The 27,096-nt window shown below is 46.0% G+C and overlaps 1 protein-coding gene across 3 annotated transcripts in view; it reads right to left on the bottom strand.

The window, feature by feature from the left end:
- The window catches only part of QSER1 (glutamine and serine rich 1), a 146,988-nt gene that overhangs the window by 24,887 nt on the left and 95,005 nt on the right, over positions 1 to 27,096 (bottom strand). For all 3 annotated transcript variants that reach the window (XM_073576333.1, XM_073576334.1, XM_073576335.1), the window contains exons 5-7: positions 13,585 to 13,844; positions 12,837 to 12,953; positions 11,343 to 11,476 (exon numbers count right to left, since the gene is read on the bottom strand). In XM_073576333.1, coding sequence (XP_073432434.1) covers positions 11,343 to 11,476; positions 12,837 to 12,953; positions 13,585 to 13,844 — 511 coding nt within the window. The remainder of the gene's footprint in view (positions 1 to 11,342; positions 11,477 to 12,836; positions 12,954 to 13,584; positions 13,845 to 27,096) is intronic.

Here is a 27,096-nt window from a genome sequence, read left to right as displayed (position 1 = left end):
TTAACACTGACTTTGCCATGTTAACAATCCATTCAAATTGTTCTAGGGATTCTAGAACAATCTGCAAGATCTCCAGATTCTGGGAGAAGGTAGGCGCCTTGATCAGAATATCATCATCGCCCCTGGTCTGGAGTAAAGGCATAACTGAGACCAGAACCTCTTTAAACACCCCGGGTGCCAGCCCAATGGGAAGGGCCCTGAACTGAAGGTGATTCCTGGTTGACTGCAAAGTTAAGAAATTGCTGGTGACCCAAAAAGATAGGTACATGAAGTTAGGCCTCCTGAAAGTCTATCGAGGACAGAAACTCCCTGATCTCCATGCCGCGACTGACTGGAGTGACTCCATCCTGAAGTGACGCAGCAGCACACATATTCAGCAGTTTTAGATCCAGAATATGTCGTATCGAAACATCCTTTTTTGGGGATAACAAATAGGTTTGAGTAGAACCCTATGAAGAGTTCTGAAGGCGGAACCCTCGTGATTACTCCAGCTTGAAACAGGGATGCTATAGCGTAAACTAAACTGGCTCTTATAATGTGGGGAGGGCGAGATCTGAAAAAAATTCTCGTAGAAGAGCGACAAACTCTTGTAGCCAGAAGAGACAACCTCTCTGACCCATAAGAAATAAAACACTGGTGAGTACACCTTTTCTCCTGAACTGCAGCAACATAAAATTAAGGTCCTGTGATTTCATACTGGAATGCACTATTGACATTTAATGTCCTCCTTTTCCTTCCGGTTTTTCCAGTTTTAAGCGTTATCCCCTATGAGTATTGACTACTTATCCACCACTTCAACCACACAGGTCAGTTCTCATTTTCCATTATTTCAATCAGCAGCACCTGGCCAAGTTGTATATGCTCCAGTACTCCCATTCCTTTTCTCCCATACTTACACTCATATTCTTCTCCTTTCCAGTCTCTCCTTCCCTCTCTACTACTCTCTTGTCCCCCCTTCCTGTCCTCTATCTTCTTCCTTCCCACTCCCCCTTTTTCATTCTTTGTGTCTTGGTACATAACTGGCATTGTGTAGTTCTATTGACTGTTCTATTTGCTTTGCAGTTCCTGGACCCACTCCTTATCAACCACTCCGGTAGTTTCACAGAATTAACACTTCAGCATACCCTCAGTCCACACAAATATGCTGCAGTCCTCCTTATTTTGTTTTAACAATTTGTCTTATTGATGTTTCCTGAGATTTCTGATTGTATACTGACTGATATTTTTAATACAAGTGTTTTGTACAGAATTTTTCTGTTGAAGGTCCATGCAGACCGAAATTTTATCCACTGTTGATTCGCGGATTGTAAATAATTTCACTTTGTTTTGCATCGTATTCTTTTCAGTACAGTGTTTCATTAGTACTCTCTGAACCATAAATCGTTGACTGCCCCAGCCATGCCTCCCTGAGGAGCAGGAGGCAGTAACCCACGCGGGAAAAATCCCTGAGTGGGGGCGCCCGCCTGATATTAACTCTGCTACTGCCTCTGGCACCAAAGGGTTTTCCACTAGAGCAAAGGGAACGCCAGGCAGGAGTAGATTTAAAAAAAGATCTCCTTGATCTCTGGGAGGCTCTGTCTGTCCTGATGGCTGACCACACGGATTGGCCATGGCACAATGGAGAACAAGACTGGCCAGTAGCGCGTCCGAGGGTTCAACTTCAGCACTGCCATGGCAGCAGCAATGCCAGCCGCACAGCCGAACAATGGCCGCCACGCGATACACCCCACTTGACCTAGGTAATTTGCATGACCCCATTAGAGAGAGAGAGTGTAGGGTGTAATCCCTAAAGGGCAGCCGGGCAGACCGAAACAGCACGCCGCACAGCAGCGAATTGTCTACCATGTCTGGCATCGCATCTGAACTCCGAGCCAATGACAGGATCTGGCAGCCGGATACCACAGGCCCGCGGATGGGCAGGATCTGACAGAATTACGGACCGCCGCCCCAGTACCTGAACACCAAGAGTGTCAAGATACTTGGTTCCAGCCATACTGACATGATAGGATACAAACTGCACAATTACAGCCTATACTCTTAGTCACTGCATGGGTAAAATAGAGCACACAATTGCACCGTTACCCTCAACACGATTCATCTGAAAAACAAAAAAGATGGATAACACCTAACAACTAAGACAGGTCTGAAACAGACCTTGCCTCCAACTGACACTACAAAACAGAGGAAGCCTGAGGCTAGCAGCGAAGGTTTAGTCTGCTGGGGAGGAGACCATTTTCATTTTGAATCAGCGAAGGTTTAGTCTGCTGGTGAGGAGACCATTTTCATTTTGAATCTAACACTGTCAGTAGACTATAACATGTGTCCCCCCATATGAAGCGGCTGAGGAAAAAAAAACCCGATAAGAAAAGGCAAGAGGTTTAGTAAGGATGTTTTCAAATTGTCCAACACAGAATTCAAGCGTATGTGCCGATGGGCCACAGACTATAATGGTGCCGACAGAGTGAAGGTGTGCTCTGTCGTGCATCATTTTTGGGCATATACGCCTACTGGAGGCGGACAATCAGACTTCGTAGTACACAACATCTGGGTGTCTGTCTCCAGTAGGCGTATATGCCCGAAAATAATCCACAACAGCGTGCACATTCAATTTGTCAGCAACATTATAGTCTATGGCCCTGTCGACGCATACACCAATATCCCGTTTTGCAGGAAGTTCAGACGCAAACCCTAACGGGACCAAGGAACATGTGACAAAACGCAATGTGAAAGCACCCCAATTGGTTTTCACTTGAACTGGTTTTTAAACACCTGAATAAAACATTGTGTGAACATAATCTAAGAGCTATACTAATCGATACAATTACAGACACTTAGCCCCTAGGGCAGGGGTCCTCAAACTTTTTTTTAAACAGGGGGCCAGTTCACTGTCCCGCAAACCATTGGAGGGTGGGAATATAACTATGAACAAATTCCTTTGCACACATCTTATTTTGAAGTAAAAAAAACAAAATCAGGAACAAATACAATATTACAATATACAAAAATACATATACAGCTACGTCCATATATATATTTGAACAGAGACAACATTTTTCTAATTTTGGTTCTAGACATTACCACAATGAATTTTAAACAAAACAATTCAGATGCAGTTGAAGTTCAGACTTTCAGCTTTCATTTGAGGGTATCCACATTAAAATTGGATGAAGGGTTTAGGAGTTTCAGCTCCTTAACATGTGCCACCGTGTTTTTAAAGGGACCAAAAGTAATTGGACAGATTAAATAATTGTAAATAAAATGTTCATTTCTAGCACTAGGTTGAAAACCCTTTGTTGGCAATGACTGCCTGAAGTCTTGAACTCATGGACATCACCAGACGGTGTTTCCTCCTTTTTGATGCTCTGCCAGGCCTTCACTGCGGTGGTTTTCAGTTGCTGTTTGTTTGTGGGCCTTTCTGTCTGAAGTTGAGTCTTTAACAAGTGAAATGCATGCTCAATTGGGTTAAGATCAGGTGACTGACTTGGCCATTCAAGAATATTCTACTTCTTTCTAATAAACTCCTGGGTTGCTTTGGCTTTATGTTCTGGGTCATTGTCCATCTGTAGTATGAAACGGCGACCAATCAGTTTGGCTGGATCTGAGCACACAGTATGGCTCTGAATACCTCAGAATTCATTCGGCTGCTTCTGTCCTGTCACATTATCAATAAACACTAGTGACCCAGTGCCACTGGCAGCCATGCATGCCCAAGCCATCATACTGCCTCCGCCATGTTTTACAGAAAATGTGGTATGCTTTGGATCATGAACTGTACCACGTCTTTGCCATACTTTTCTCTTTCCATCATTCTGGTAGAGGTTGATCTTGCTTTCATCTGTCCAAAGAATGTTCTTCCAGAACTGTGCTGGCTTTTTTAGATGTTTTTTTAGCAAAGTCCAGTCTAGCCTTTTGATTCTTGATGCTTATGAGTGGCTTGAACCGTGCAGTGAACCCTCTGTATTTACTTTCATGCAGTCTTCTCTTTATGGTAGATTTGGATATTGATACGCCTACCTCCTGGAGAGTGTTGATCACTTGGTTGGCTGTTGTGAAGGGGTTTCTCTTCACCATGGAGATTATTCTGCGATCATCCACCACTGTTGTCTTCCGTGGGCGCCCAGGTCTTTTTGCATTGATGAGTTCACCAGTACTTACTTTCTTTCTCAGGATGTACCAAACCGTAGATTTTGCCACTCCTAATGTTGTAGCAATTTCTCAGATGGGTTTTTTCTGTTTTTGCAGCTTAAGGATGGCTTGTTTCACCTGCATGGAGAGCTCCTTTGACCACATGTTTCCTTCACAGCAAAACCTTCTAAATGCAAACTCCAGGCCTTTTATCTGCTTAATTGACAATGACATAACGAAGGGATTGCCCACACCTGTCAATGAAAGCGCCTTGGAGTCAATTGTCCAATTACTTTTGATCCCTTTAAAAACAGGGTGGCACATGTTAAGGAGCTGAAACTCCTAAACCCTTCATCCAATTTTAATGTGGATACCCTCAAATGAAAGCTGAAAGTCTGAACTTCAACTGCATCTGAATTGTTTTGTTTAAAATTCATTGTGGTAATGTCTAGAACCAAAATTAGAAAAATGTTGTCTGTCCAAATATATATGGACCTAACTGTACACACATACAGTCATATGTTAAAGTTTGGGCACCCCTATTAATGTTAACCTTTTTCCTTTATAACAATTTTGGTTTTTGCAACAGCTATTTCAGTTTCATATATCTAATAACTGATGGACTCAGTTATATTTCTGGATTCAAATGAGGTTTATTGTACTAACAGAAAATGTGCAATCTGCATTTAAACAAAATTTGACCGGTGGAAAAGTATGGGCACCACAACTTAAAAGTGACATTAATAGTTCGTAGATCCTCCTTTTGCAAAAATAACAGCTTCTAGTCGCTTCCTGTAGCTATTAATGAGTTCCTGGATCCTGGATGAAGGTATTTGTGACCATTCCTGTTTACAAAACAATTCCAGTTCAGTTAAGTTTGATGGTCGCCGAGCATGGACAGCCCGCTTCAAATCATCCCACAGATGTTCAATGATATTCAGGTCTGGGGACTGGGATGGCCATTCCAGAACATTGTAATTGTTCCTCTGCATGAATGCCTGAGTAGATTTGGAGCGATGTTTTGGATCATTGTCTTGCTGAAATATCCATCCCCTGCGTAACTTCAACTTCGTCACTGATTCTTGCACATTATTGTCAAGAATCTGCTGATACTGAGTTGAATCAATGCAACCCTCAACTTTAACAAGATTCCCGGTGCCGGCATTGGCCACACAGCCCCAAAGCATGATGGAACCTCCACCAAATTTTACTGTGGGTAGCAAGTATTTTTCTTGGAATGCTGTGTTTTTTAGCCTCCGTGCATAACGTCTTTTTGTATGACCAAACAACTCAATCTTTGTTTCATCAGTCCACAGGACCTTCTTCCAAAATGTAACTGGCTTGTCCAAATGTGCTTTTGCATACCTCAGGCGACTGTTTGTGGCGTGCTTGCAGAAACGGCTTCTTTCGCATCACTCTCCCATACAGTTTCTCCTTGTGCAAAGTGCGCTGTATTGTTGACCGATGCACAGTGACACCATCTGCAGCAAGATGATGCTGCAGGTCTTTGGAGGTGGTCTGTGGATTGTCCTTGACTGTTCTCACCATTCTTCTTCTCTGCCTTTCTCATATTTTTCTTGGCCTGCCACTTCTGGGCTTAACAAGAACTGTACCTGTGTTCTTCCATTTCCTTACTATGTTCCTCACGGTGGAAACTGACAGGTTAAATCTCGGAGACAACTTTTTGTATCCTTCCCCTGAAAAGCTATGTTGAATAATCTTTGTTTTCAGATCATTTGAGAGTTGTTTCGAGGAGCCCATGATGCCACTCTTCATAGGAGAATCAAATAGGAGAACTACTTGCAAGTGGCCACCTTAAATACCTTTTCTCATGATTTGATACACCTGGCTATGAAGTTCAAAGCTCGATGAGGTTACAAAACCAATTTAGTGCTTCAGGAAGTCAGTAAAAAGTAGTTAGGAGTGTTCAAATCAAGAAAATGATAAGGGTGCCCATACTTTTGCACCGGTCAAATTTTGTTAAAATGCAGATTGCACGTTTTCTGTTAGTACAATAAACCTCATTTGAATCCAGAAATATAACCGAGTCCATCAGTTATTAGATATATGAAACCGAAATCGCTGTTGCAAAAACCAAAATTGTTATAAAAAAAAAAAAAGGTTAACATTAATAGGGGTGCCCAAACTTTAACATATGACTAACTATATATATATATATATATATATATATATATATATATATATATATATATATATATATATATATATATATATATATATACACATATACACACATATATACACACACACATACATACACACACGTATACATAGACAGCGTTACAAAAACAATATACCAGCAATAAAATTGCCCACACAGACACATACAGACTGCACTGCCCATCAATGTAGACTGATCAGTGCCTATCAACGCAGCATTGCCAGTCCATATCATTTCAGCCTCACCAGTGCTCATATTGGTGGAACTCCGTTTTTACCTCAGGCTCAGACTGGTGTGGTGCGAAGAGTCCCAAATAGGCAGCATAGGTCCCCAATAGGCAAGTAAATATCCCCAAGAGGCAGGTAAATATCCCCAAGAGGCAGGTAAATATCCCCAAGAGGCAGGTAAATATCCCCAAGAGGCAGGTAAATATCCCCAAGAGGCAGGTAAATATCCCCAAGAGGCAGGTAAATATCCCCAAGAGGCAGGTAAATATCCCCAAGAGGCTGCATAGGTCCCCAAGAGGCTGCATAGGTCCCCAAGAGGCTGCATAGGTCCCCAAGAGGCAGGTAAATGTCCCCAAGAGGCAGCATAGGTCCCCAATAGGCAGGTAAATGTCCCCAAGAGGCAGCATAGGTCCCCAAGAGGCAGCATAGGTCCCCAAGAGGCAGGTAAATGTCCCCAAGAGGCAGGTAAATGTCCCCAAGAGGCTGCATAGGTCCCCAGGAGGCAGGTAAATGTCCCCAAGAGGCAGGTAAGTGTCCCCATGAGGAAGCATAGGTCCCCAGTACTCACCTATGTCCCCCACTGCACTAAAGAGGCGCCTGCTCGACTCAGTCTTCTTCTGGCAAAGGCGGCGTGACGTCAATAAGTGCTGCATACGGAGGGCCGTGCATCGCTTTTCCTCGTTGACTCGTAGTTCCGCCCGTGATTACAGGGCTCGTCGACATTGAACTGTAGTGAAGTTCAATGTCGGCCGGGCCCAGTGGCGGCCGCGGAACTTAGCTACGTGTGTAGCAGAGGTAGGAGGAAGACCTGCTCGGGGCCCATTGAGACCACGGGCCCCAAACACAAGTCGGCTGCTAAGCAAGACAGGCAGCAGTGGCAAAAACACCCGGCGGGCCAGATAAATGTCCTTGTGGCTCGCAAGCCGTAGTTTGAGAACCCCTGCACTAGGGTATCAGACAGGCTCAGATGTACTTTTTGATTCTGAGGAAGGCTATGCTCAGTGGCGGATTAAGGGGACTATGGGCCCGGGGCTGTTCATAAAACCTGGGCCCCTGTACCCCCCTTCCCAGGAAAACATTTTCTGTCCACATTTTGTGGCTCTTCTCACAAAAACACTGCATATGCTGATTTTTAGGTATACAAATTGCGGGGTCTGGAAAGGAATAAAATGGCCGCGCTTGGGAGGGGGTACCGCCGGCCTGGCCGGCTACTGGTTAGGGATGTTAATGATTAATCACACAGTCACCTGCCTCCATGCTCTGCCAGGTCTGCCTCTCCCCAGACTCCCTGGCTGCTCCCGGCTCCAATGCATTATGCGGCTGCCTCCATGCTCTGCCTCTCTCCCCAGCCTCCCTGGCTGCTCCCTCCAATGCATTATGCGGCTGCCTCCATGCTCTGCTTCTCCCCAGCCTCCCTCCAATGCATTATGTGGCTGCCTCCATGCTCTGCTTCTCCCCAGCCTCCCTCCAATGCATTATGCGGCTGCCTCCATGCTCTGCTTCTCCCCAGCCTCCCTCCAATGTATTATGTGGCTGCCTCCATGCTCTGCCTCTCCCCAGCCTCCCTGGCTGCTCCCTCCAATTTGGAGGCAGCCGCATAAATTGCATAATGCATTGGATTGGAGCGGAGGGAGCAGCCAGGGAGGGAGGCTGGGGAGAGGCAGAGCATCCTCCTCCCAAATGGTGACGCCGACGGTGAGTGTGTCAGTGACCCACCTGTCCTGCGCTAGCCGCTGCCAAAATCTCCTGGGCTGAGCGAGTCCTCCTCACTGTGCACTGCCAGTCGGCGCCGCCGCCTCCACGCTTCTCAGTCCCGGCCGCCCACAGCACACAGAGAGAGGAGGAACTTCTGCTCTGCCTCCTGCCGTGCTGCGCCGCCCCCACACACGTGCCGCCTGGGACTGCCCGCCGCCCCCCTTCCAAGTTCCTACGCCACTGGGCGGCGGCGGGCGGCTGAGCGGCTCACACAGTGACAGATCATATGCGATGCCGACCGACCGATTGGCCCCTGCCCTGGGCCCCCTAAAAACCTTGGGCCCGGGGCGACCGCCCCATCTGCCCCTATTAAGATCCGCCATTGGCTATGCTCACACATTGTGTTTATGCAGCAGGGTTTTTTTCCAATACAAAGTTTAACCCCCCTCACGACCTTAGACATACCCAGTACAGCCAATTGCAGCGTTCCAGGAAATCAGATTGCCTGAAACACTGATGCCCAGCCTAAGATCACCAGGGCCTGCTCTGATTGGTACGATCGACGAGGTAGTAATTAAAGCCCTAATATTTTATAATCAGGAAGGAGCCGCTGACACTGATAATGTCCCTCAATTCTGAACTTATATCCCCAATCCAGGTATACACGGCACCATCATCCCCATCCTGGTATACCCTGGTATACACGGTCTCCCACCCCTTCCCCAAACTGGTATACATGGTCTCTCTACCCCTCCTGGTATTCATGACTTCCCCCTCGTCCCCATCCTGGTATACATGGCCCCCCTACCTCGTTCCCATCCTGGTATACATGGCCCCCTCCCTCGTCCCCATCCTGGTATACATGGCCCCCCTCCCTCGTCCCCATCCTGGTATACATGGCCCCCCTCCCTCGTCCCCATCCTGGTATACATGGCCCCCCTCCCTCGTCCCCATCCTGGTATACATGGCCCCCCTCCCTCGTCCCCATCCTGGTATACATGGCCCCCCTCCCTCGTCCCCATCCTGGTATACATGGCCCCCCTCCCTCGTTCCCATCCTGGTACTCGTGCTTCCTCCTAGTCACCATCCTGGTATACATGACCCCCATCATGCTTGCACACATAAAAACGAACCATTCTACTTACCTTCCCTCCACTTCCTCGCAGCATCCTGTTCTGATGTCAGCATCTGATTTCAGCTTGTAAGCAGTGCATGTCACTAACATCATGTGCTGCTTACATGCGGAGGTCAGCTGCCGGAAAACTCACTGCTCCCCACGCTCAGGACTATGGGCTTGTGGAGCAGTGAATATTCATCTTCTTGAACAGTGGGCACACTGTTAGCCGCAGCCACCAGCTCTCTGCAGCGGCTGGGCGATCTCGTGAGCCCTCTATTAAAGAGAAATTAATATTCACTGCTCTTCATGCCCATCTCTTGGTGCCTGCTTCAATGCATAGAGGTGGGAGGGACTATGGAAGTGGGGAGAAGAGAACATTCATCTTGTTTAATAGCGGGCACAGGTGTTAGCCGCAGCAGCCAGCTTCTGCCTCCTGTGACCCAGCTCCTCTACAGCTCCCACCTCCCAATTTCTTCTAAAGTTTTCAAGGAAAACGGTGTGTCTTAGGCTAGTTTCACACTAGCGCTTTTGAGCGCAGCGACGGCCGCCGCTAAGCCCCGCCCCTGCCGCTCCTCCGCCGGTAGCTCCGCCTACCGGCGCATGACGCTGCATGCGTCCTGCGTCTCCTATCTTTATCACTGGGGGCGCAGGCCGTGCGCAGTATGCGTTTGGCGGCACATGCATCCTTTTGACGGTGCGCCGACCTGCGCCAAACGCAACCTGCGCACGGCCTGCGCCCCCAGTGATAAAGATAGGGGATGCAGGACGCATGCAGCGTCATGCGCCGGTAGGCGGGGCTACCGGCGGAGGCGCGGCGGGGGGGCGGGGCTTAGCGGCGGCCGTGCGCAGGCCGTCGCTGCGCTCAAAAGCGCTAGTGTGAAACTAGCCTAATAGACCAAAAACAACGGTATTGCCACATACAGTGACATTGGTCAGAGTTGAAAAATTTGGCCAGTCATGAAGGTGCGAACAGATTTGTGGGGGTAAAGGGGTTAAGATGCTTACAAAAAGCAGGGTTTTACTTGTTTTTTTGCTGCTTTTTTTTTTTTTAAATCAAGAGTACATTTGTCTCGTGCATGTTGATAAAGTTTAGTACATAAAAAATAATAATCTGATTCAACTCCTTCAGGTTTTGGCACCAAACCCTGATATCTGCGATTTTTTGCACACCCATTGATTTCAATGGGCGAAAAACGCTGAAAGAAGTGACATGCTGCATTCTGCAAAAACACAGCTCTGACAAAACAGTCAGGGGGAAAAAAAACAAGGTGTGTGCATGAGATTTCTGAAGTCTCCAGATTTTGCTAGTGCTGTGAAATACAGCTGAAAATTTGCATTAAAAATGCTGCAAAGACACAAAGTGTGAACATAGCCTAAGTGTATGTTCACATACCGTCTTTTCCAGGTGGATTCTGCCCGAAACCCCCCCAAAAAAAATAATATATGCACAACAATGTTAAAATGACTTGCTGTGCATATGGTTCGTTTTTTTTACTTCTTTTAGCCTTCTCACACTTTGAAAGCCATAAAGTGTCTAAAAATGACCAGTCCATGGCAATATTATATTAAAGTGCACTTTGTGGCTTTTTTTTTTTTGGAGGGGAGTGGATGAGTGAGGAGGAGTTGGGATGGGCCCCTGTTGTTTTTAATTTTTTATTCCCAAAACAAAAGAATGCTCATAGTGTGGCCTTTTTGATCAAGTGCTTTTGTTGTCCATTACTGTATCAAGTGATCGGGTGACAACTCATGTGGACAGTAATATAACTGTGCTTTATACAGTCATAGGATTTCCCTTTGCACTTTCATACATACCCCTGTATATTTTCTCATGTGTGGCACATGGAGGTTGAAAATGCAAAATGTAAAAAAACAAAGACGGCAAACAAGGAACAAAGGTTTCGGTATTTAGTCTCTAAATTTACAAGAAATATTTGATATTTACACTACAGCGTACATATTATACCCAAAAATATTACATCAAACAAAGCTGTAGTACCTGGGAATGGCAGGGGCCTTGCTCTTGGGTTTCTTTGAGCAAACTCTGACATACTCCTTTTTGTTTGCGTTCTCCATAAATTTCACATATACCCGCTTATATTTTGTTTTGGCATCTCCAAAGTAGCCAAGGTACTGTACAAGAGAATAAATCACAAAAGTCAGCGAGAAACAACTAAGGCTAGTTTCACACTAGCGTTTCCTGGAGCTGCGCCAAACACAGTGTTGCATTTTGGTGCGATCGGCGCACCGTCAAAAAGACGCATGTGCCGGCAAATGCATACCTGCGCACGGCCTGCGTACCCAATGCTAAAGATAGGGTACGCAGGTCGCATGCAGCGTCATGCGCCCATAGGCGGAGCTGACCGGAGGAGGTGCGGCCGTGCGCGGAGCTTCACGGCGGCCGTGCGCATCCCTCCGCAGCTCCAGGAAACGCTAGTGTGAAACTAGCCTAAAACTGTTACTTACATTTATCTGATCTTCAACTAGAACAAAAGCCTTCTGAAGCAGCGGACTTACACTTGTCTTATTCTGTGGATTGGTTGGTCCAAATTAATCAGAGGTATAAAATCCCATAGAATCAGAAGTATAAAATCACACACATGCCTAAATATACACAGTAGAGATCACAGCATTAACATGACCGATGCGTCACTTTGAAGCACCACTCCAGATTTTTATTATTTTACGCTGGAGTGGTGCCACTAATCCAAGTTCCCTGCCCCTAGTCTGGTACTTACCAGGCGCTGTCTTCTTCCTGTTATCGGCGCCTCTCTGGCCGGTCTCCAGCAGTTTGTGACCTGCCGGATCGCTCCAGTGTCTGCTGGGTAATGTAGAAATCACAGCTCAATGTAAGTCTATGAGACCCAGAACAAGCCTACAACGAGACTCTGATGGACTTACACTGAGAGCTTGTGACCATCACCTGTGACGTCCGGTCAGTCAGAAGCTGTGGTGACAAGATGGTGGTGCGGGACCAGAGCATCACCATGAAGAGCAGAAGATAGCAGCCGATAAGTATAATACTAGGGCCAGGGAACATGGATTAGTGATAGAACTACAGCTGTGAAATTAACAAAAAAGCTGGAGTGGTGCTTTAATGTTTCTTTACTAGAAAGAAAAAAAAAACTCCAGGACAAAGTGTCAGGTTTTTGTGACTGTTGCAACGTTCTGATGTAGAGAAAAATGGTTGTGCACATATCACGATATTAACTTCCATGGTGTTTCAAGAGCACAAATTAGTGTCCAAGAGTAAAATGCAGTGCCAAAAAATATTGAAATTGCCTACAAAGGCATGGGTGGAGTGGTGGGCACAGGCAGTCTTCTAAGCATGTATTTTTAATAACTCAATGTTGAACTTGGTTTATTTTCTTTAAAACCAATCTGAATCTACAGAATTTGATGGCAGCGGGTCTCTAGGTGGCTCAGGATTCATAGTTAATATATTTAGATTTGTCTTAAGATCCAGAGGACAAAGCATTGTCAAGGAACTTACGCTGTTTGTGGCAGCAAACGCCCTCTGTCCTTCCCGAATCTCCGGGATAAACTTCTGAAGTAAGGCTTTTTGAACTTTCCAAATAGCTGGAGGTTCTTTCCCAGTATGTAAGGCTTCCTTGAAGAGAAAGGAAAAAAAAAAAAAAAAAAAAAAAAAAGGTTTAAGGTTAATGAGTGGTCCAGGACTAGATTACATTGCAAATATTCTGCCTGTATTCAGATTTTGCGGGGGTCCTGTGGAGAACACCACAAAAGGCAGCCTGCATCCACATTTCTTGTGCAGTGATTATGGAAGGAAAAAGGAGCATCATATGAATCCAATGTGCACATCCAGTCCTCCGGAGCACAAGCTGTGCCTTTCAATGGACTCTTTAGCTGGGGCTAAATTTAGACAACTTTAAAGGGGTTGTTACTTCCCAGATCAGCGCTGTTCCTCCAATCTCAGTGCCACTTTACCTGACCGGGCATGTACCTTAAACAATATCATGTGAAGGCGGCAGCCAGGCAGAAGCTGCTGATCCATAATGAAGTAGATCCGTAGATGTGTTTACTGCTGTAAGTTTCCCAGTGTCATTCCTGGCAATTGGTTGATAGACAGTATATAAGTCACTGATATCTTTAATTATTAGTGGTCACAAACCTTACTAATAAAAGCTCTACCCCTACGAATGTTTAATTAATAATGCAGTGTACTTCATGAACAGATTACAGGTTTTACAAATCAGGGATTTATTTATTTTTAAACTTACTTTCAGCATTTCAATATCTTCAATCTTCACCACAAATTCATCACGCTCCCGGTAAATCCCCTCTCCACCACTTTCGGTGCCCTCGTCATCCGTGCAACCTTCGATTGCGATGCATTCTTGCGCCTTGGCTAGCAGCTCGGCTGGCGTGGACTCTCCTTGGATGCTCTTCGGTGCCTCAACCACTTTTAACTTCTCCTGAGCGGTCCTTGGGGAAGAAACTGGAGGAGTTTCCTGCTTTCCTGATGTTGCCGTTTTTTCAGCTGCTCAGAAGGAAGAACAGACAAGCAAACTGTAAGTCCCCATTTGTAGAGCAGCAGAGACTGAGGCTACACATCAGTCACATACTAATCATTTCTTGGAAAGATCACCTTCTATGCTTACAGTAAATGTAAGGCTATCAATGATGAGTAACAAGTTATTACCAGTATTAGTTTAATGCTGCAGCAATAGCTAAACATCACAGACAATCAAAGAAAGAGTAAAAGTATTGTAATTGTATAGCCAGCATAAATCAAGATGGACTGCAGTCTTGGAGGGAAAGGAATCTGCATCTCTGATTGGTAAGACAGGCAGCCTGCAAACTGTGTGTGACAGAAATATCACTTTGCTGTTTATACAGAGCCAACATATACAGCGGCGCTGTACAGATGGTGTGTCCGAATGCTTTTTGCATCCCCCTATACCAGCCAGACATAGGGTTCATAGGTAGCCCCGTGTCCTGCGTAAGATTCGGAAGGGATGACGAGTAGACACAACCGAAAAAGACAAACCTACAACTCCATGCGGAGAGTTTTCTTGGGTGAATTCAACGCTGCAGAGAAAATGCCAACGCCTGAGCTTTGCCACACAAGAGGTTGGTACACAAAATGAGAATGCTGGGTCTGGGGGAAAATGTGTGTAAATGGGTAAGAAACTGGCTTAGTGATAGAAAGCAGAGGGGGGTTATAAATGGTATATTCTCTACCTGGCTCGCTGTGATCAGTGGGGTACTGCAGGAGTCGGTGTTGGGACCTATTCTCTTCAACATAATTATTAACGATCTGGTAGAAGGTTTGCACAGTAAAATATCAATATTTGCAGATGATACAAGACAATGTAAAGCAGTCAATACAAGAGAAGATCGTATTCTGCTACAGATGGATCTGGATAAGTTGGGAACTTGGGCCCAAAGGTGGCAGATGCAGTTTAACAATGATGATAAATGTAAGGTTATACACATGGGAAGAAGGAATCAATATCACCATTACACACTCAACAGTAAACCACTGGGTAAATCTGACATGGAGAAGGACTTGGGGATCCTAGTTAATGATAAACTTACCTGGAGCAGCCAGTGCCAGGCAGCAGCTGCCAAGGCAAACAGGATCATGGGGTGCATTAAAAGAGGTCTGGATACACATGATGAGAGCATTATACTGCCTCTGTACAAATCTCTGGTTAGACCGCACATGGAGTACTGTGTACAGTTTTGGGCACCGATGCTCAGGAAGGATATAATGGAACTAGAGCGGGTACAAAGGAGGGCAACAAAATTAATAAAAGGGGATGGGGGAACTACAATACCCAGAGAGATTAGCAATATTAGGATTATTTAGTCTAGAAAAAAGACGACTGAGGGGCGATCTAATAACCATGTATAAGTATATAAGGGGACAATACAAATATCTCTCCGAGGATCTGTTTATACCAAGGAAGGTGATGGTCACAAGGGGGCATTCTCTGCGTCTGGAGGAGAAAAGGTTTTTCCACCAACATAGAAGAGGATTCTTTACAGTTATTGCAGTGAGAATCTGGAATTCCCTGCCTGAGGAGGTGGTGATGGCAAACTCAGTCGAAGGGTTCAAGAGCGGCCTGGATGTCTTCCTGGAGCGTAACAATATTGTATCTTACAGTTATTGTTAGGTTCTTTAGAGGGACGTAGATCTGGGGATTTATTCTGACAGAATTTTATAGGCTGAACTGGATGGACTAATGTCTTTTTTCAGCCTTACTATGTTACTATGAGCCATCAGCTTCTCAAAAATATCAGGTATAAGCAATAAAAACACGTCACATGAAGGCAGAGGAGGAGCAGTGAGACAAAGGTGCCCTCCATATGTACGGTGGACTAGTGATAAGAGCTTGTATGCCAGATTCCAAAGACTAGACTGCACACAATCTGATGCACAATATGACCTCTTCGCTACCAAGCGTTTCACATCATGGTAGTTCTTTGCAGCCAGGTCGACTTTCACACTTCTGACAGGTCCAAATGAAACCTGAATTACTACATTTTCTGAAAATGGACGCTGTGCTAGGTGTCTAAAGCCCCCGTCACACTAAACGATGTCCCAGCGATCCCACATGATGGGATCGCTGGGACATTGCTAGGCTGATCGCTGGTGAGCTGTCACAGACAGCCCCAGCGATCAGGACCAGCGACGCTGGTTTCTAATGTAAACGTCGTATCCACGAGCCGTGCGACTCCTGGATACCCGCTGTTTACCTTGGAAACCGGCATACACGCTGGTTTCCAAGGTAAACATCGGGTATCTAGGAGTCGCGGCTCCTGGATACCCGACTTTTACATTAGCAACCAGCGTCGCTGATCTCTCGCTGCCGCACGCAGCGATGCATGCTGGACAGCGGGAGACCAGCAATCGAAAAACGGCCTAGGCCGCTCGAGCATGATCAGCGATAACTGGCGGGGGGGCGTTCGCTGATCCCCGTTACACACAGAGATCTCGCTGGCGAGATCGCTGATGTGTCACAAAATCAGCGATCTCACTAGCGAGATCGCTTAGTCTGACGGGGCCTTAAGTGTCTCTCAGCAGTTTATATACCAGGGGGTGTAAAACACTCAGCCCACTGAAGCAATGTTATGGCCCCACAGCCAGGGATGGATAATAATGAGGGCAATCTGGCCTAGTACTCCAGGAGGCCCACGGCCAGATAGCCTTCATTACAGTCAGTCATTCTCAGCACCCTTGGCAGTCCCACTGCCCGCAATACCAAGTTGCAATGGGCTACAGGAAGCCCTTCTCTCAGGAGATATAGTTGTAAAAAAAAAATAGGAGGTGGAAGAGGAAATGTAATTGTAATGAGTTGGAAGCATGGTTGGGAGAGAGGACATGTATCAAGTTATACTTTGAATGGTGGGTTGCACAGTGGCTTATTGTACCCTAATGGTGGGCTGTGTATTTGTATTCAGGGGCGCTATATGGGAACTTTATTTCAGTTGGAGCCAAAGTTGCCAGACTAATCTTAACAATGTGGCCCACTACATAGTGGCATTTTTCTATGTGGCCCCGGACTCCATTTTAGTCTGAGACCGCTTTTCTGCACACATGCACCTTTCACTGGTCCGAAGTGAATTTTTTATATATGAATAAATAAAATGCTTAAAAATTCAAATACTGGGGGGTGTGGCCTAGCACCTGATGTGAGCGGACAGTTGCTGGCGTCCCTCCGCTGTACAGAGCACGTTATTCTGTCGTGAAATCCCTCCGGAGTCCCGGTGTTGGTCGGTGCTGGTGGGGGAAGGGAGCGGAGTCTGGCCCCAATGTGCAGCTTTGCCAGGAATGGCCGTGATGTGGGCCGGAAAAGACAGCAGGACGCCAAGCCAGGAGCGGGGAATAAGGCCCAAGATGGCGCCGGCAGCACTGAGGTGAGGGAGAGAGCCAAGCTGGAAAAGCATGCCTGGGTGGAGGGAGCTGCGAAAGGGATGGATGAAGAGAGGAGGGAGAATGAGGAAGAGAATGAAACAGATAAAGACTCAGAAGAAGTGGTGCGGGGCGAGTCAGAGTGGGAGGAAGAAAGCCATGAGCAGGAGAACATGGAGCAGGAAGCTGTGGTGGAGCATGAAGTGGGGGAGCCCACGTTGCGTGACATTTATGACCTGGTTAAATTCTGCAAAACCACTTTAAAGTCCCTTACACACAGAGTGGATGGGGTTAAAAGTGAGTTGTCTAAGGCCTGTTACACATTTCCGTTTGTTTCCATCAGTCAAAATCTGCCGTTTTGTAAACAAAATGGATCCACCATTATTTTTGGCGGATCCGTTTTTTTCCCCCATTGACTTGCATTAGCGGCGGATTTTGACAGATGGTCATCCGTTGGATCCGTTTTTCGACGAATCCGCCAAAATTTTGGCGTCCGCTTGGTTGAGTGAACGGACAATGAAACGTTTTTTCTCTGCACGGATCCGCTTTTTCACACTGAACATGCCCGGAAGAATTTCCTGTCCAGAAATTTAACCCCAAATCCCGTTCTGGCGGCAGGAAAAATTCTCTCTCTCTCTTTTTCCAGGCTGCGGTTCCTTTAACCCCTTCACCCCCAAGGGTGGTTTGCACGTTCATGACCGGGCCAATTTTTACAATTCTGACCACTGTACCTTTATGAGGTCATAACTCTGGAACGCTTCCATGGATCCCGGTGATTCTGACAATGTTTTCTCGTGACATATTGTACTTCATGTTAGTGGTAAAATTTCATTCAAATAACTTGCGTTTATTTGTGAGAAAAACGGAAATTTGGCGAAAATTTCGCAATTTTCCAACTTTGAATTTTTTTGCCCTTAAATCACAGAGATATGGCACACAAAAAACTTGATAACTAACATTTCCCACATGTTTACTTTACATCAGCACAATTTTGGAACCAAAATTTTTTTTTGTTAGGAAGTTATAAGGGTTAAAAGTTGACCAGCGATTTCTCATTTTTACACCACCATTTTATTTTTAGGACCACATCACATTTGAAGCCACTTTGAGGGGTCTATATGATAGAAAATACCCAAAAGTGACACCATTCTAAAAACTGCACCCCTTAAGGTGCTCAAAACCACATTCAAGAAGTTTATTAACCCTTTAGGTGCGTCACAGGAAATTTTTTGAATATTTAAAAAAAAATGAACATCTAACTTTTTTTCATAAAAAAAATACTTCAGGTTCAATTTTTTTTATTTTACCAAGGGTAACAGGAGAAATTGAACTGCAAAAGTTATTGTGCAATTTGTCCTGAGTACGCAGATACCTGATATGTGGGGGGGAACGACTTTCGGCGCATGGCAGAGCTCAGAATGGAAGGAGCGCCGTTTGACTTTTTCAATGCAAAATTGGCTGGAATTCAGATTGGACGCCATGTCACGTTTGGAGAGTCCCTGATGTACCTAAACAGTGGAAACCCCCTACAAGTGACCCCATTTTGGAAACTAGACCCCCCAAGGAACTTATCTAGATATGTGGTGAGAACTTTGAACCCACAAGGGCTTTACAGAAGTTAATAACGTACAGCGGTACAATTAAAAAATCATATTTTTTCCACAAAAATGATCTTTTCACCCCAATTTTTATTTTCCCAAGGGTAACAGGACCCTAAAAGTTATTGTGCAATTTGTCCTGAGTACGCTGATACCCCACATGTGGGGGTAAACCACTATTTGGGCGCATGGCAGAGCTCGGAAGGGAAGCAGCGCCATTTGACGTTTTTGGCTGGAATTGAGATCGGACACCATGTCGCGTTTGGAAAACCCCTGATGTACCAAAACAGTGGAAACCCCCACAAATGACACCATTCTGGAAACTAGACCCCCTAAGGAACTTATCTAGATGTGTGGTGAGAACTTTGAACCCCCATGGGCTTCACAGAAGTTTACAACGCCCGGGCATGAAAATAAAAAATTTGTATTTTTTCCACAAACATGATCTTTTAGTCACCATTTTTTTATTTTCCCAAGGGTACCAGGAGAAATTGGACCCCAAAAGTTGTTGTCCAATTTGTCCTGAGTATGCTGATACCCCATACGTGGGAGAAAACAACTGTATGGGCACACGTCGGGGCTCGGAAGGGAAGTAGTGACGTTTTGGAATGCAGACTTTGATGGAATGGTCTGCGGGTGTCTTGTTGCCTTTGGAGAGCCCCTAATGTACCTAAACAGTGGAAACCCCCCACAAATGACACCATTTTGTAAACTAGACCCCCCAAGGAACTTATCTAGATGTGTGGTGAGCACTTTGAACCCCCAAGGGCTTCACAGAAGTTTATAATGCCAGGGCATGAAAATAAAAAAATCGTATTTTTTCCACAAACATGATCAATTAGTCCCCAATTTTTTTTATTTTCCCAAGGGTAACAGGAGAAATTAAACCCCAAAAGTTGTTGTCCAATTTGTCCTGAGTACGCTGACACCCCATATGTGGGATAAAACTACTGTATGGACACACGTCGGGGCTCGGAAGGGAAGCAGTGACGTTTTGGAATGCAGACTTTGATGGAATGGTCTGCGGGTGTCATGTGCGTTTGGAGAGCCCCTGATGTACCTAAACTATTGAAACTCCCCACAAGTGACCCCATTTTGGACACTAGACCCCCCACGGAACTTATCTAGATGTGTGGTGAGCACTTTGAACCCCCAAGTGCTTCACAGAAGTTTATAACACTCGGACGTGAAAATAAAAAAATCATTTTTTTCCACAAAAATGATATTTTTGCCCCCAATTTTTTATTTTCCTAAGGGTAACAGGAGAAATTGGACCCCAAAAATTGTTTTGCAATTTGTCCTGAGTAGGCTGATACCCTACATGTGGGGGTAAAACACTGTTTGGGCGCATAGCAGAGCTTGGAAGGGAAGGAGCACCATTTGACTTTTTCAACTCAGAATTGGCTGGAATTGAGATCAGACGCCATGTTGCATTTGGAGAGCCCCTGATGTGCCCAAACAGTGGAAACCCCCAATTCTAACTCCAACCCGAACCCCAACACGCCCCTAACCCTAACCCTAACCCTAGCCCTAACCCTAGCCCTAACCCTACCCCAACACACCCCTAGCCCTAACCCTAATGGAAAAATGGAAATAAATACATTTTTTTTTATTTTATTATTTTTCCCTAACTAAGGGGGTGATAACGGGGGGGGTTTGATTTACTATTTATGGCGGTTTTTATGTTTGGCGGCTGTCGCACGCTAAAAGACGCTTTTTATTGTAAAAATAGTTTTTGCATCACCACATATTGAGAGCTATAATTTTTCCATATTTTGACCCACCGAGTCATGTAAGGTCTTATTTTTTGCGGGACGAGTTGACGTTTTTATTGGTACCATTTTCGGGCACGTGGAATTTTTTGATCGCTTTTTATTCCGATTTTTGTGACGCAGAATGAACAAAAACCAGTGTTTCATGAATTTCTTTTGGGGGGGGTGCGTTTACACCGTTCCGCATGCGGTAAAATTGATAAAGAGGTTTTATTCTTCACGTCAGTACGGTTACAGCGATACCTCATTTAGGTCGTTTTTTATGTTTTTGTCGGTTTTATGCAATGAAAACTATTTTATATAAAAAATAATTATTTTTGCATCGCTTAATTCAGCGAGCTATAACTTTTATTTTTTCGCTGATGATGCTGTGTGGCGGCTCGTTTTTTGCGGGACAAGATGACGTTTTCAGCGGTACCATGGATATTTATATGCGTCTTTTTGATCGCGCGTTATTACACTTTTTGTTTGGCGGTATGATAATAAATCATTATTTTTTGCTTCGTTTTTTATTTTTATTTTTTTAAGGGGTTCGTTAAAGGGGTTAACTAATGGGACAGTTTTATAGGGCGGGTCGTTACGGACGCGGCGATACTTAATATGTGTACTTTTATTGGTTTTTTTTTTTATTATTTCCAAAAAATGGATTTATTGGGGGAATATTTTTTTTTTTTTTCTAATATATTTGGCGATTTTTTTAAAATTATTTTTACATTTTTTTTTATTTTTTTTTTAACTTTATTAAATAGTCCCAGGTGGGACATCGCTGATCTGTCACATCACAGATCACTGTGACAGATCAGCGATCTGACACAGGCACTGCAGAAGGCTTCCTCATGCCTGCGCTTTGCAGGCACTGAGGAAGCCAGCTTCCTCAGGCCCCCGTCGCCATCTTGGATTCGGGGGCCTGGAGGAATGGAGCCCCCCGCAGCAGCGCTGCACATTGCGCTGCCGTGGGGGGCTCAGGGAAGCACGGAGGGAGCCCCCTCCCTGCCGATGCTTCCCTTTAACCCCCGGTACACCGCGATCGTGTTTGATCGCGGTGTGCAAGGGGTTAACGTGTCGGGGGCGGTCCGTAACCGCCCCTGACACATTGTGCCGGGTGTCAGCTGTGATAATCAGCTGACACCCGGCCGCGATCAGCGGCGCTCACCACGTGGGCGCCGCTGATCGCGGTAGACGTACTATCCCGTCCACGGTCATACGGGCCCGGGTACCGTGGACGGGATAGTACGTCGGATGTCAGGAAGGGGTTAAATTTCCGACTTCAGCGGATCCGTCAAAACAACGGTCCGGTGGCACACGATGTGTCACAATGGAAACGGATCCGTATTTTGCATTTTTTCATGGATTGCAACTGACCAAAAAAACGGAAGTGTGAACGAGGCCTAAACTGAAAGCGGCCATGAATAAAGTTGATACCAGAGCAGGTGCAGTGGAGGAAAGAGTGAGTGTGCTGGAAGATCAGCTTGCTAAGATGCAGAAGACTCACACTCAGTGTCTGCAGAAATGTGCTGCCTTGGCTGATAAAAATGATGACTTAGAAAACCGGTCCAGAAGGAAAAATGTGAGACTTGTGGGCATCCCTGAAAAGGCTGAAGGGACTGATCCTACGAAGTTTATTGATGAATGGCTCCAAACTAAGATTGGTGTCACCAATTTGTCTAAATTGCTTGCAGTGGAAAGGGCCCATCGTGTCCCCATGAGACCCCTTCCCCCTGGATCTCCTCCTCGTACCATCAATGCCAAAATCCTTAATTACAGATACACATATCATCAGTCTCTCTGGCTTTCCTCAGTATAGTGTATCAATGGTCAAAAGATCTCTATTTATCCTGACTACTCGGCTGAAGTGCAAAAACAGAGGATTAAGTACGGAGCAGTGAAGCAGAGGCTGAGAGACTTGGCATTGAGCTACTCCATACTATACCCAGCAAAGCTCAGGGTTGTGGCCCTGGGCACGGTTCATTTTTTCTCAACACTGGAGGAGGCTACCAAATGGTTGGACTCAAATACTAAGAAGATTAAGGCTGGAAAGTAAAGAGGGAAGTGAGAAGACGACCAAGATTTATTTGACAAACTTGGACGATTACAGCTTGGTGGAGTCTGATAGTTCTTATGTTTAAATATAAGATGCAGACTTAGGAGGGATAGTTCTATGTTTTTGAAAAAAAACCTGTATTCTTATAGTTCTGTATATGCGGAGGAGTTGCTGGGGTGTGCTGGATTGATAGCAACCTAGAGATAACGTTAGGAGTGTAATCAGTAGCAGGTTTACCCACTGTCTGTGAGGAGAGGTTGAATATACACGAAAGTTATGTTTATGGGCTATTGTAGTGTAAAATGTTGGGGAGGGTGGAGGAAGGGGGGAGAGCAGGTTTGTTGTTCTGGAACAAGTTTCAAAAAGCACATGCAGCGGTGGTCTATTTCATGGGGTCTGGGGAATTATTCACCTGAATATATATGATGGGCGATAAAATTAAAATACTCAGCAGGAATGTAAGAGGATTGTGTGAGGGGACACGGAGGGCGACAATTCTGGAATGTTACGGTTGTGCTATGGTGAGGGGACCCTCTGGGTCACGGCTCCAGAGCCCCTGCGGGCGAGCTGACCAGGTGGAGCCACCCCCTATACAGGGAGTGTTAGGGGCAGGCCTACAAGGGATGAAACCGTGACAGCCGGAGCCAAAGGGGCGACTGGGTAGGTACCAGGAAAGCAGAGGTAGAGTCCGAGATGCAACAGCAGGAGGGGATGACAGAGACCACGGAGCGAGAGAGGCTAAGGGACTGGGAGCACACGGAACTGGCGGAGGCTGCAAGAGAGGGAGACATATGGTACTACAGCAGACACGGACCTCAGGAAGGACAAACAAAGAACCTAAGAGACAGGAGACACTCAGAGGGCCTACCAGAGATGGTAGCACGGAGGGAGACACAAGAGCCGGGAAGAAAGGGACACAGAATATAGCCAGGAGGAGGACACAGAGGCTACCAGCGGTAGCACCGGCAGAGAAATCAAGGTAGCGATACAGGGCCTGAAGGATGAGTGAGCGCTGGCCGAACGGACAGCGTCACTGCATAGGATAAACAGGCGTCTTACCTGGGAAGACAGCGGTAAGAAATAGACGGTGGGCACCGCCATGTTGGAGGCGGAGCCACCGCGTCACAGGTCCCATCAGTCTGAGCGCCGGGTGGAACGTCGGGCGCAGGACCGATGTCGAGGAGGCCAGATGTCGGGAGCAGGGACGCGGCGAGATGTGTGCCCGGGACTGCGCAGATTAGTAACGGCGCCGGTGGGGGGGCGTGACATGGAATAGATTAGAAAGAGGGGCCGGATGTGATTTGCCTTCAGGAGACGCATTTATTGAGGGAAAAGGTGGAGATACTACAAAGGTGGTGGACTGGGAAGGCGTATCATTCCACATATACTTCATACGCCAGGGGGTCTCCCTGCTCATAGAGAAATCTACGCCATTTGAGGAAGTGGAGAGTCATGTGGACAGTGAGGGACAATATGTTTTTTTAATTTGTCGAATTTATGGGCAGCCAATGTATATGGTGGCGATGTATATACCACCCCCATTCTCGAGGACTAAGATACGGGAAATATTTGGCTTATTTAAGAAGGAAATGGGATCACCATTGCTACTTATTGGAGATTTTAATAATGTAATGGATGAAGGATGGGACGGACATAAAAAGGGAGTGGATAAAGGGGCAAAGAGACAATCGTCATTTGGCATGTTCATGAGGGAACTGGGGCTGATGGATCTTTGGAGAGTAAGGAATGAGAATGAGGTTTGCTACTCCTGCTACTCTGCGACTCATGTGTACCTCTCAAGGATAGATAAAGCATTGGGCAATGAGTTAATGACTCGGACGGCCTGTGGGGTGGAATATCTCCTGAGAGTAATTTCGGATCATAAAGGGCATGTCACACTAAGAGATATCGCTAGCAATATCGCTATAACTTGTGACGTTATAGCGATATTGCTAGCGATATCTCTGTGTCTGATACTTACCTACGACCGGCTCCCCTGCTGGTTATCGCTGATCGCGCGAGAACAGGCTGGACTGTTTCTCGTCATCAGCTTCCTGTGGAGCTTCCTGCTGTGAGGACGAGCGACGAGCGTGGAGCCGGGCGGGAGGACGCAGGATCGCCTGGTGTGACAGGTAAGTAGCGACCCCCGTCCCCAGCGATGTCGCTAGTGAGATCTGCCTGTGTGGCAGCTCACTAGCGACCATTTAGCGATGTACCAGCGATCCTGACCGCGCCATATCGCTGGTCGGGATCGCTGGTACATCGCTAAGTGTGACAGTACCTTAAGCCTATTGAATTATCTATCAAAAAGACAATGGGGAGGATTGGGGGAGGGGAGGGGGATGGAGAATACACCCCTTATGGTTCGAACATATAAATATGGATATCATAGAGAGGGAGATGAAAGAACACTGGCAGCTCAAATGAGGGCAGTGCTAGTAAACGGATAGTTTGGGATGCCATGAAGGCTTTTCTGAGAGGCTTGCGCTTTCGGGAAATATCTAAGAGTAAACCTAAAACTAAATTAAAGGATAAGGCGATTGTGGAGTCATTGGAGAGGGCGGAGATAGATGTGGTGGCGGACCCATCGGAGGAAAATCAGAGAGGCTTAGGGAGGCCCAGGAAGCAGTTAAGTTATACTTGGAGAAGGCGGAGAGATGAAGAGCTTTTCAGAAAATGCAATTTTATGAGGAGGGAGAAAAGGTGGGTCACTTACTTTCGGTGGTGTCGGCGGCACAGAGAGACTCTTCATATGTGTACAAATTAAGGACGGATGATGGGCTACTGCTGGAAACCACAGGGGATATTTTGGGAGAATTTGGGAAGTTTTATAAAAAGTTGTATACATCTGGACTGGAGGCCTCTGTTGGGGACATTAAATACTTTCTTGAGAGGGCGAGACTCCCTAATATTAAAGATTGTGACAGACATTGGTTGGAAGAGCCCATAACGGAGGAGGAGATTGATTCTGCCATTATGTCAATGACAAACAATAGGGCCCCTGGGACGGATGGCCTGCCGGGAGAAGTCTATAAGCAGTTAAAGGGAGTGACAATGACTCAGTTGAAGGCAGTTTTTGAGGAGGCATTGAAGGAAGGGGAGCTGCCGATGTCCATGAGAGAGGCGGTGGTGGTGGTTATTCCAAAGGAGGGTAAAGATCCGGAATTAGCGGAGTTATATCGGCCCATCTCGTTGCTGACGGCAGATGTTAAGATTCTTGCTAAGGTCCTGGCTAACCGACTGACGAGTGTGATCCAGGATATTGTCTATCTGGATCGATGTGGCTTTATGCCAAATAAGTCCACAGCAATTAATCTACGTAGACGGCTTTTGAATTTGCAGCTGCCGTCGGACAATGGGGGTCGTAGGGTGGTGGTGTCGTTGGATGCGCGTAAAGCGTTTGATAGTGTCGAATGGGGGTATCTATGGGAAGTGTTGAGGAGTTTTGGGTTTGGGCCAATTTTTATTTCATGGATACGGCTACTATATACATCTCAGACTGCTAAGATTAACGTTAATGGGCAACTGTCAGATAGCTTCGGCCTTTACAGAGGGACCAGGCAGGGGTGCCCGCTGTCCCCGCTACTTTTTGCGTCGGCAGTGGAGCCCTTGGCACAAACAATTAGAAACGAGGCCTCGGTCAGGGGATTTAAATATGGGAAGATAGAAGTGAAAATAGCTTTGTATGCAGGTGATGTGTTACTCTTCTTGGAGGATTCTCGAGATTCATTATTGGGTGTGATGAACATTCTTAAAAACATTCGGGTGGGTGTCGGGTCTAGTCATTAACTGGGAGAAGTCCAATATTACGGCAGTTGATGGAGGAGAGGATGAGCTCATGTTGGAGGGTGAGGGAGCGAAACTAGTGGTGGTTCAGAGATTTAAATACTTAGGCGTTCAGGTATCGCTTCCACTTTCTAGTTATATTGATCTCAATTTGGTTCCGCTGTTGGGGAAATTCAGAAACAAAATAGGGACATGGAGCAGATTGCACATCTCAGTGGTGGGGAGAATCAATTTGATTAAGATGATTTTGATGCCTCAGCTATTATATGTGTTACATAACGCCCCTATCTGGATTCCCAAAAGGTGGTTCCGCGCCATTAGTTCCATTTTCAGAGATCTGGTTTGGGGGACAAAAACAGGCAAGGCTTAGACTGGAAATTCTGCAGAGACCCAAGGATGAAGGGGGCTTGGCACTTCGGAACCCTTGGATTTATTATTTAGCTGCGCAGGGTCAACATAAGGGGCTGGAGAAAAACTGATAATATGGGTTCATCACAAAGGGTCTTAGCCCATGTTTTATATAGGAGTCCACTGATCCAGGGCTTGGAAGCAGGAAGCTTTAGGAAATTTGGATCGATCTACCCCACTTGTTTATTGATTCATAAGATGTGGGAGGAAGTCAAGAAGATTAGAGGGGTGGAATATCTAACCGATTTTTCTCCAATATGGCAAAA

The sequence above is a fragment of the Dendrobates tinctorius genome, unplaced genomic scaffold, assembly GCF_039654945.1.
Source record: "Dendrobates tinctorius isolate UK_male_01 unplaced genomic scaffold, ASM3965494v1 ptg000048l, whole genome shotgun sequence".
Lineage (NCBI taxonomy): Eukaryota > Metazoa > Chordata > Amphibia > Anura > Dendrobatidae > Dendrobates > Dendrobates tinctorius.
Note: the sequence above shows the minus strand (reverse complement) of the source record. Positions and strands in the feature narration are given on the sequence as shown.